This window comes from Schistosoma haematobium, chromosome ZW, assembly GCF_000699445.3.
Source record: "Schistosoma haematobium chromosome ZW, whole genome shotgun sequence".
Lineage (NCBI taxonomy): Eukaryota > Metazoa > Platyhelminthes > Trematoda > Strigeidida > Schistosomatidae > Schistosoma > Schistosoma haematobium.
In genome coordinates, this window is record NC_067195.1 from 24124957 (window position 1) to 24137279 (window position 12323).

A 12323-nucleotide genomic window follows, 5' to 3' on the forward strand; every position below is an offset into this window, starting at 1 on the left:
CACTTTTTAATTCGTGACAAAAAATCAGTGAAAAAAATAATGAAACGTCTGGGAATTTTAAAAGTCAAGCAGAATTAGTCTGGAAGCATTGTATAGTGCCCTTTAGGAAATATTCCTATCTGAAGTGACTGCATATCATTAAATCCCTCAGTGTTTATTAGTTCATTTATGTATGTTCATGAGTAATTGTCGGGGAAGGACTTATTAATGTAGGTGTTATTAGTTCAATCTAATGATTAGGATCTTTTACAATTTCAACGTTAATCTCTGTAAACCCTAGTGATATTAACAAACTAGAAATTGTAGTTGATGTAAACAAATACGTGTTCATCATAAGCTACTAAAAATTAGTTTTGGTGATTATAACTGTTCTGAGCGGTATTGATTGTATATGGACGTCTGTTTTTAGTTCTGGATACTAAATTTCGATGTTTCAACAAACTTTTAAGGTACTCACTAAACGTTCTTTTTGTGACAGTCACTATAGTTACACTACTAGTGTGGTGTATGCTACTTATGTCTGTCGACATAAATAGTATGTAACACCAATCAGAAGTGGAATGCCTGGCAGTAGAAGGTTGAGATCGAATTGAAGAGGACGGGGATGTAAACAGAAAGTAATTGTAACAGCGATTAAGGAACGATGATGTTTGAGACAATTGATGGAAGAATTGCAAATGAAGTATTTGATGTATGGGTTTTCACATTTTACGAAAGAACTCTGTAACTGTGCATTAAACAATAAATTGGTCTTCCCCACCAAGTCTTCGTTCATTTCACTAGTATCTAATTAAGGTTGTTAATTTACAAAATACATTTTTTCTTGGGATCTAACAGTATTCAAAAGTTATGGAAGCTTTGAAAAGTAGCTTTGTTTAATCAATACATTTAAGCTCTATTACCGTTTCAATGTTTTTTTATATATTCTGCATATAATTTTTCATAATAAATGAGACCCATTAGTTAAGATGCTGTTTTCAACCAATAATTCCCGTGTTAAAAACCACTATCTTCGTTTTGAGTAGTGAAGTATTTTCAGCAAGTTCCATTCAATTGATATGAATCCAAATTAAGATGACCTGCACACGAAGTACAGGTTTGTATATTCTACTTTTTGCCAAATCTTTTATCTCGGGGTTGTTAATACTGCTCGACTTCTCAAACTGAAGTAGATGAAGTGAAGTCTAAATATGTGAGTTCATGACTTAAAGGTAAATACTTTAACGAGTATAAATTGTCTTCAAACTCCAAAGCTAATAGATGAATTTTTTCTAAGTTGATTGGTCTCATTTGTTTACCTGAATTGTATAATCTTTCCAGTAGTATCTTAGTATTTATTTGTTTAATGGTCTGTAAGTGACAGTTTTAAAATAAACTATGCTCACGACAATTTGAACACCTAACTGACAATCATTCAGCAACTTTCAATAATTAGTGACTGGATCAGCACTTGGTTATGGGATTGCATTGTTCCTTACTTTTTTATATCGTTGTGGCGTTTTCATCTTGCATGTACAAACATCTTGTTACGCACCAGATTAAATCTAGTTCCACTGGGCTCCTGCTAATTTTGCTCAAAACTAACATGTTAGCAGTTTTCACTTTTTGCTAAGTTTTTTTTTCACACTACGTCTTCTAAGCCGAAGTTGGTGAGATCGTAACCTTATCTCTAATCTAGATGCTTATACGCTTTCTCAAGTCAGGCCTGTAATAGTGTTAGGCTAAACCACATGTTGCTAAGCTATTCATATATATGGAGATAAGAGAGTTTGAATTCAAGCTCAAGTAAATTTTAAATGTATCTCGATAACTTGGTAACGTCTTAAACATACAAAATACATGTATACTATGATATTCTTTTAGTAATTATCTATGTATTTCGTTTTGTTTTCCGCAGGAAAATTTATTAAGTAATCTGATTGTACAAATCTCATGTTTAGTAATTGTGTATTGAAGTGTTCATATTTCCCACCATCATCATAACCATAACTTCGTCATTTTTAGGATACCATTAATAAGCGCTCACCACGACCTTCATCAGACCATTCAAGAACCTATCAAAAAACGCAGGATTTGGAGAGAAAAAGTATGCGTAAAAGTAATTCTCGACATAATTTCAAGCCTGTAAATAAGGAATCTCAAATCCACAATCTCGTTCCTTCAAAAGTTTGTCGTGTTGGTCAATACATATCTGGGTCTTCTTCACTATTATCTGTAAGTAATCCGGATGACATAAATGATCCTAAAAAGTCTCCTGTATATGTAATTAAGGATACACGAGAATATGACTATATCAGAAAAGACCATAGAAAAATCTCAAAGTTGGCTGCAAAAATATCTCGTTATCTGGAAAATGGTAGGGAGGCAGAGGTTAAAAACTTTGTGAATAAAATACTACGTAAACCCGAATCAAGGCGCGTTGTTGATGAATTGATACGTTTATGTGGAAATAATCTTCACAAAGTTCTCAATCTTAATGTAAGTTCTTGCAACTATCTAGTTTTTTTAAAATAATTTTTCTTTCTAAAGTCAACTTATTGGGTACAACTGTCCTATCACACTGAAAGATATTTTTAACTTGTTGACCTAAATTTTGCTAAATATATTGACTAATTACCAAGTGTTACATTACAGTTTAGATTCCCTGACTGTTTAAATCTCGAAATCTTTCGAATAGGTTGGTAACTTTAATATTTGCCATAATTTTTCCGATTACTGGAGAATTCTTATATGCAGCCGATTCTTGACGTATCGGTGCTGAAAAATATAGAAAGAAATAACGTTTCACATCACATATAGTTGGATGGAAGTCGATAAAATTGTGCTACACTGTTGTCTATACTATTGACGTTCATTGAGACATTACCTGACGCATTCGGGTGGAACGGTGGTATTTAAATTATATTAAATATTAGGCTCTTGGATCTGTGGGCTATCACTACGTGTCATATATCATTTTAGTACTCCATGAACATTACGCTTTTAAAATGGCTAATCTTGTATGAATATTCCACAGGCTATTAAACTTTGCGTTTTTCCATAACGTTTTATGCGTTGAGGACAAACGAATTTGGTATCTCTGTGAAAGTAATCTATAAAATGTGAATCGTTCATCTGTTACGTAAATTAATAAATATTAATCTCTACGCCAGTTTCATCTTTGAGTTTGATAACACTTTAAGAAATCAAGTGAGCCTTTTGTACTAGTATTTCCAACTATCCAACATTCAATATGGCTCACTGCAACTTATAATTAGTCCAGCGACCACTGTACGTTCATATCCAATAGAATTAGATCAGCTGTGAGGGTAAGGCAAAGTAGTAGTAATTACAATTCACTAATTGGTTAGTAGAGTTTCGGAATAGTTTAATGACTTACTATATATAATGCCGATTTATTTTGATTCACTTTAGCAAATGGAGACACTGGAGAATTTGCAGAAAAATTCAACTCCTTTGATTCACCTTGGAGCTTCACTTTCTGACTTAAGGACGTCGTACACGCTTGATTTCGTCCCGTACATGAATGTCGATTCACATAGACGAGGTAGTTGTGGAAGCGTACTGTCTTCGCCTTGGAATATCACCTCTTACGATCGTTCTTGGGCTCCTGCGTCACATAATCGGTCTACTCTTGGGTGTCCCAATAAATTATCACCGTTTCAGAGAAAACGTACTTCCTTATACTCACCTAATACTATTCGTTACATTAAGTGGCCTTCTAGTGGATGTATTCGAAGCAAACCACCTTCACTGCCACCTCCACCTCCTCCTGTACCTCCAGTTTTGCCTAAAACAACAATTTTACCACCGGATGATCGAATTCGTGTTATAGATATGCATGCAATTGAAGTAAGTTGCTGCCATTTTTTGTTTAAGATATATTTATTACTCATGTATGTTTTGCTGTTCGCTCCACAGATGCTCCGTGTATTGATTTATTTTATTTGTTGTATGATGCTTTACTTTTTCAATAGTTGGATGTGTAGTTTGTGTATATTACTATTCTATATCGTGTTCCTAACTTATGTTGTGTGATGAGATTATTTAAAACGGTACCATTTTCATTTCTGATATATATTGAAAGATAATTTGTTTAACCGACAGTTTCAGTGAGATTGTTGTCTCAGCATTTATTTCTGCTTTTGTTTTCCCGCAAGTATCTGATGTTTATCTTCAATGATTGATGTTGATATGGCGATTTCGTTTCCAACAGGTTGCTGTTTAGCTTAGTAATTAAAGTTGTCTTGCTCTGTGTACTTTTCTGTAGTATATTTTTTAACCAATACATTCGCTACAAAATTGTTTCAGGTTACTAATCGCGTTCATATGACATTCTCTGAACTGATTTCTGATCTGACCACTGGTATAGATAACGAAGTTGAAGTTATACGGTAAGTATCGTTTCGCGGATTTGTTTACTGTAATGTTAAATGATTCAGACTTTTATTTAATAGTTAATTTTGGGGGAAATGATTTGATTCTGTAGTTATGTATGATTTCATTTCAACTATTTGCAAACTATTCAGCCCTTCTAGAAAGTGCGCTAAATGTAACTTATTCTAATATCAAAACTATTAGTTTCATTATACCAAGTTTGAATACCATTTATGATGTAGATTCACTCTCTTTGAGTTGGGAATATTCACTGATAGTTTGTCAGTCTTGGGGGCAAATTCTGCATCGAGTTACGTATAAGAATATTTTATGAGATGCCTTCGATTCATGATGAACGTGAATAGTCGGCTAAAAGCATATGATGAAAACAAATGTAGCACATTATCATGGATCGAGAACAATTTCACAAACTGTCGATATCATCTACATGTTTAAACCCATAAATGATAGGAGTAGAGCCGATCATGGTCTAGTTAAACATTAATTATAACACGAAAGCGAACTATTTTATTATATTTTATCAGCCCTCAAAAATACCTTGAAAAAATCTTTGAGAATCAGGAGAAAGCCTTAACCGATCTGCGTTCTCTGGGAAACCAATAGTTCCCGCGAAACGACGGATTACGTTGTCATTATCTTGATTAGACAGCTATAGACATTATAGTCACTTTAAGCATGTTTTTCATAAGTTCCTGAAATCTTGAAATCAAATTTGATTCTCAGTCAGTCAGTCAGCTACAACGTAGAACCAGGCACATATATTCATCGGTACAAGTTGCCATACCTCATTAGCACAACAAGATGAACAACGAATTCATAGAGGTAGTTAATTCAGTGGTGGTAATATATAAAAGAAAGATTGCATATAAGGATATAGTACAGGAAGAAAAGATTAGTTGGTAGAAAGAAAGATATAAAGCAATTTTAACCTCATAGTGTAAGGGAAGACAGAGAGTGCATACACCTACGCCATTGTGACCGATTCTGAGCCATGTCACCCAGAGTCTCCAATCATTGGTTACGATAGTCACGCGGACCCCAACCAAGTAGTCTGCATCTACCAACATGGCTAAGACTAGAAGTTAGTGACTTCAAGCACTGATGTCACGTTTTGGTTTGACCGTCCCTAACTTTCTTTCAACCATCCCCAACACTAGTCAGCATTACGCGTGGTGGTAATCGGTGTTCAGGCATACGTAACACGTGGCCCAACCATCTCAGTCTATGAAGATTTACAACCTCATCAACTGATTTACCATCATTCCTTAATACCCTGCATGTAACCTCACCATTACTTACCCGATGATCCCAGCAGATGTGAGCAATATCTCTAAGACAACTGTGATCGAATACTAGTAACTTACGAGTATCCTTAACGGCCAAGTTTCCCAGCCGTGAATTATATTCATCTCTTAATTGACCGATGGAGATCTCGTCTTCTTCATAGATGACGTAAGTTGACAAAAGCCAAACGATTCCATGCAGAGATTTTGTCAGACACCAACCCATTAGGGTTGATTAGACTTCAAAGATAAATGAAGTTGTCGATGCGTTCAACTACTTCACCCCCTATCCTTAGTTCAGGTATTGACACAGGCCAGTCCTGAAGCAACAACGTGCATTTAGAGGGGAAAAGCGCAACCCAAACATCCTGGCATTGTTGCTCAGTCCTACCAAAAGACTCTGCATTTTATTAGCGTCTTCACCAAACACAACTATTTCATCTGCGTATTCTAAGTCGATAAGTGGACCTCCCGGTAGGAGATCAATGCCTGAAAATTCAATCGACGAGAGCGTTATTTCCATCAGTAGGTCTATGATGAAGTTAAATAAAAATGGAGAAAGTGGACTGCCCTGCCGGACACCATTTGAGGCTGCAAAATCAGATGACAGTTCGTCATAAGCTCTGACTTGACTATTGGTGTTCGAGTAAAGAGCCTTCACAAGGTTTATGTACTTCTGAGGTACACCTTTTAATGACAGACACTGCCACAGGACCTCTCGGTCTACAGAGTCAAATGCTGCTTTTAGGTCAAGAAACACTATAATTGTCGGACGCCGATAAGTATGCCTATGTTCTAGAACCTGACGAATGGTGAACATGTGGTCGATGCAGCCACAGCCAGGTCTGAAGCCAGCCTGATTTTCTCGTGTTTGCAGTTCACGAGTCTTAGTTAGGCGTCCGATAATTATTGAAGCTAGTATTTTAGATGCTATGTTAATCAAACTAATCCCTCTATGGTTATCACAGGATGATTTTGACCCCTTTTTATATATTGGGACAATCAGTGATTGTGACCAATAAGATGGGATTACGTCCAACTCCCAGATTTTAGCTAAAATATTAGTCAACCTAATCGCTAAAATTGGACCACCATCCTTAAAGACCTCTGTAGCCAATCCATCTGGACCAGCTTCTCTTCCTCGTTTCAGATTATCTATAGCCTTTTGAACTTCAACTAGAGTCGGGGACCTACTTCAATGTTCCATTCAGGCTGTCTGGAAATGGTGGGTAGTTGTAGAGTAGCTGGAGGCCAGCTGAACTGCTCCTTAAAATGTTCCGCCCATCGTTCTAAACGTCTGGACTGGGAGCAGATAAGAGTGTCGTCTTTTTCCGAGATAGTCTCACTTACACTTGACTTATTAATCTTAGTTTCTTTTATTAGTCTGTAGAGCTGTTTTGTATTACCTACAGCCGCCACCTTTTCCACCTCTATGTGCTTTCGTTGCCCACCACCGCTGACGGTCGTTCCTTAGACTGTTGGTTAACCAAGATCTGATCTGCTTTCGCTCTTCATCGTGTTCAGATCCTGATGGGATGAGTTTACGAGAATCCATTAGTGCAATAGACTTAGAAGAAATCGATTGGTGTTTTGTAACCCTTTTGTTTAAATCACTGATAGATGTCACTGCTGTTTGTATATCTTTCCAAGCAACATCTGGGTCAGCCTCGTTTTCAAAACTACCTAAGTGTGACCTCAGTTGTTCCTGGAATCTACTTTCTGCTTTTTCGTCACTCAGTTCAATTCTAATGGGTCTTCTTAATGTGGATTTTCTGCATCCAGTGAGGCTCAAACAAATGCGTGCCCGTATTAGAGCATTATTAGAGTCCAAGCAGGTATTCCAGAACGAGCGTGAGTCTTCTATCGAGCCTCTACAACGATGACTGATGGCAATATGGTTCACCACGTCAAGGTAGCAGCAACGGTCTGGACTATTAAGATACTAACTACTATTAAACTAGTTTCACAAAACCGAACTAATGTTTTAGGGATATGCTTTCTTCGTGGATATAGGGACTGTGATTTCATTACTAGGACACACAAGAGCTGTTAAAAGCATTACAGACTAAGAATATTACTTGAAGGATATTTATATTGATTCCTGAAAAACGTGTTGACGTTTATTAAGTTGTGGAAAGTATATCAAGTAGTGGTTACATAGAAATGTCACCATTATAAACTGAAGACGATGTTAGATGGGGTCATCAGTTTTATTTTTCTACTCAACTTCGCCACTGAAAGCATTCTGTCTACGGGACGTTGGACGAAAATTCCAAAGGTGCAGTCTCGTTTTACAATTGATGCTTTAAAAAAGTGGAGAGCATATACTTTACACCAGTTTCAGTCACCCAAACTAAACGGTAACAAATCAGAAATTTGCGATATGATTAGACATAACTTGGAATAATCTAAATCTACATCATACAATAGTTCCTACATATATTTTTATTGAACAATAAGCAGTGAAATTCTATATGGCTTATACTTATGGACTTGGTAACTAGTCAATCGTTAATCATGGACAGTGAAGGATTAGGCACAAATCTGTACCCAATAATGAAAAATTCGTATTCGTTCTTTTTACTAAGTTTGCATCTGTTTGAAGTGCCACACTTTGCCCCCTTCATATTTTCTAGGAATTTAATACTTCCATTTTAGAATGTCAGGTCAAAGTAATAGAAACTAAGTGCAGAAAAATTCTTACTTTCTTCAGTCCATGGAAATCTCCTTTAATTTGACCAACAACTTACTTTATCTAAATACTTAGGGATAAGCTCACCAATCAGCTGAGAACACGCTGGAGTCAATTCTGACGGCTTAAGAAGAACACTATTCCCAGCAGCAATTGCACCAATTAGAGGCTGAAATGATAAAATGAAGGGGAAGTTCCAAGGGCTTATTATTAAAACCATACCGTATGGCTGCTTTTGAATAGTTACTGTATCCATTAACGTGATGAATGACGATGGAACCTGGATAATTAATTACCCTCATAACATTTGTTTTGCGCACTATAATCGTTGGCTATGGTGACACTTAAGGAGGAAGCCAAAAGATGAAGTATAGAGTTGATAGTTGAGGTAGAAGTAATTATGGAAACTGGAGGAGGAAAATTGATTATGAATACGGCGGTCTTGATCGCTGTTAGAGGTATGAGGACGGTTATCACTTCCCGGTTGCCCAAACCGTGGAAGGGTTCTTCTAGAGGTACCTGCAAATGAAATCGGGTTGGAGTTGATCTTAGTGACATGAAAGCGTGACCGCAGTGCCCAGGGGACAACTGCTTGAGGCGGGTCACACACGACCTTTTGTGGGTAATTTTCTTGTTAGCTCTGTACTTGTTGAGACCTCACCGCCGGAGACGGATATCCGTGCGACAAGGCGATGTGTGCATTTTTAGGGTGAACGTTTTCTAACCCCATCCCTCTTTGTGGGAAGGCAGCATCGCTGTTATGCTGGTTGTCTGAAGGAAACACCTTACTGCCGTCACACCTCTGTACAGTCGGCAGTACGACTTCGCCTTCAGACCTTGGGTATACTGCTTTTAGTCTTACCGCTCCTCAACCGACCTGTTTGGCATGGTAGGACCTTGAGGAACGATTGTTCCAGCCAGTATAGCTCGATTAGTTCATCACGATAGGCAAGCTCGACCACCACGTCAAGGTAGCAACAACGGTTGTGAGCGGGCGATTCTATAAATACCCTTTCTTTCTATACATAAGCTAATCTTCATATTGAAGCTATTCCCATGCCTCCCGGTGTTTAAGAGTAGAACTTTTCTCTAAACGAGAAGACGGTTACGAAGGTAGTGTCTGACCCTTTGACCACAAATATATCCACTACAAAGTGCTTTTAACTGGTCGTAATTTCTCTAGATATTCTGGTTTTTCGAAGAAATATTTGTCAAATATTGTTCATCGTAAATATTATTCTCATCATGAACACACAATGCAACATTTTCCAAAACTTTCATTTTAGTTCCCTTTATCGATGGACTACTGGTAAGGATACCAGATATGAAGATTATGATCCAGAAGCTCCATCTGATTCATTGATTGGGATGTTGAGACAGATGAAATATAATCAGTTATCGCGTAATGAATTATTTTATGAACTATGCCGGTACGTGTTTTGCCATTTCAGTTAAGGAAATTTATAGATCTGTCATTGAGAAAATACTTTCGATCGTAACTCACTTTTAATGAGATTCATGCAGACTTTAAGTATTTATTTGGTGATTGTTTTGTGACTTCTGGAAGTATCATATATATACTGTTGTATATATTCCCTAATGAAAAATACGAGCATGATGATTTTTTCACCATAAATTGTCGTAATTTTTAATTAATCTAATTTGATATTTGTTGTTTTATGTACTTTTGTGATATGCATGACTTCAGAATAAACTTTAATTAGTATAATGGAGGGTTTATTTTCCAAGTAAAGAAATAAATGAATCGATATTGTTAGAATAGCTTACAATCTATATCGACGTTTGATAATCATCTAGTTCTTAAATGCAAATTTCGTAACTTTATGAAGGTATATCGAAAGAATTGAAAGTATTAGCTGTCAGCGTTATACGTGAGATTTTGTCCAACTACTTGCTAAAATTTACAACGTCATCGATGTTCATGAAGGAAATTCGGTTGGTTTGTGTCTGGATCTCCCGGGAATTCCTCTATAAGATCTTCAAAGACCAGGATAAGGCTGAAAACATTTCATCCAATCAGCGGGCGGAAAGTCGTGGTAAACATATCAATTTAATCACTGGCACTTGCTAATCCCATTACATGAGATTAAGTAACAGGAACTTCCTTTAGGACCGATACTTTACAGTCTACTGGGACCATTTGACCCAGATCTTGTGTGTATTTCGTCAACCTGCTCATCTTGTAGTGATACGTTTTAGCTTGTTGGGTTCTATTTCAGTTCTATGACTTTTCAGCGATTTCTCATGTTTCCTAATTATTTTTACTTTTGATTACATACAGGTTTTTCTATTGTTACCCAAGCCTTAGATAAACTTTAAACCACTTTCGCAGCAATTAATTTTTTGTTTCTATGTTATCGCGTCTCATCCTTTGAGTGAATGCGTTTATATATGTTGGATACATAATTTACAGTTCTTTATCATATAAAGAATCACTTTTTTTTATCTTCATTACTTTAATTGTGGTAGTCTATATTCGCATTTGTTTTTTATAGAAGTATTAATCCAAAGTATGGATTATTTCATCATTGAATTGGACAATGTGACTCTTAACTTATACACCCGGTCATTTACAGTCAATGTAAAGCGTTGGACAAATATTCATTAACCAGAGCTCTTATACCACAACAGCAGGATCAGATGAAATTAACATTATTAGTATCAAATGAATTAAGATAATGATAGTAACAATGATGATGAGGCAGACTAATCTTTAAGCAGGATATTCACTCCGGTACTCGAACGCAGTACTGTTAATTTCAAACGCCATTGAGTTATCCATTTAGCTATTGAATCCAGTTAGTCATTAGCTTGTAGGGTGGGGTGACGAAACACGCGTCCTGGATACTACTGCTAGCTTTCATCCATCTCTTCTTGAAAACACTTGTGTCTTAGTGACAATATAGAGACAATCTTCACAGGATGCCTAAATGCCGAAGAGACTGATTAATTGCGGTCCTAAACGTCAATAGGGAAATTCGAACAACCATATAGATTCGAAAGATTAATCTTTTAAAATGTAGCTCCATAAGACTGAATGAAAGGCTATGCATGAAGAAATACTAAAACTCTAGATCTAGGGGAAGATTAGGCGTGAATGCATCTGTGCCGTTGTGATCAATTCTAAGCCATTTCACTCAGTCTTCGAAAATTTATCGGGATTATCGCACAGACTACAGTCAGATAGTTGGATATACCACAAAATATCAGACCAACAGACCAATCTATGGACTGGCTGATCACACATCTTGATCTGCTTGTTTCTAGCTTTCTTCCAACTCATTCCTGGTGTTAAACTTTCGACACCGAGGTATACAGTGGTTGGGTATATCTAGCACATATCCTCAGTCTGCTCTGTCTATGAAAATTCACAACCTCATCAACAAGTGAAGTGGTCAATGCACCCAACCACTATATCTTAGTGGTAAAGTCTCAGACTGTAACGTTGATTGATGTGGGTCAAATCTTAAAATTATACATACATGTTTGTATTTTAACATACGGTGTTTTTTTTTTCGAGAAATGGGTCAGTTTCTTCAGGAGTTTGACTTCATCTTTCCATTGAAATATCCTGTTTGGAGTTCATTTATTATATAAACAGATTACCAGGAAGAAATGCGTAATCAAGTGCATAAATGTATAATTTATATTTTGTTTAGTATCATCCATCCGTAGTGTCACCAGAATATTGGTAGTTTTAATAATTTTCTTTATCCAGGTATGCTGGATTACAATGTCAATATATAACTGGTTATTCTAAAGGTGCTGGATATCGTCCAGGCATGCCAATTAAAGATAATCAACTGTTTCGTAATACTTGGCTTGCAGTGTACATTTGTGATGGTTGGCGTTTTGTAAATTGTAATTGGGGTGCTCGGTATTTATCGGAAAGTAAATCTTGTTTTCCCCTAATTGTTTTTATTCTGTTT

At 36.5% G+C, this 12323-nt stretch overlaps 1 protein-coding gene across 3 annotated transcripts in view; it reads left to right on the forward strand.

Annotated features, from left to right (window-relative positions):
• KRI1_2 (KRRI-Interacting protein 1) overlaps positions 1–12323 on the forward strand; it is a 55884-nt gene that overhangs the window by 12830 nt on the left and 30731 nt on the right. For all 3 annotated transcript variants that reach the window (XM_051210762.1, XM_051210763.1, XM_051210764.1), the window contains 5 exons: positions 2005–2478; positions 3415–3852; positions 4312–4394; positions 9660–9803; positions 12113–12285. In XM_051210762.1, the coding sequence (XP_051070780.1) occupies positions 2005–2478; positions 3415–3852; positions 4312–4394; positions 9660–9803; positions 12113–12285 (1312 nt within the window). The remainder of the gene's footprint in view (positions 1–2004; positions 2479–3414; positions 3853–4311; positions 4395–9659; positions 9804–12112; positions 12286–12323) is intronic.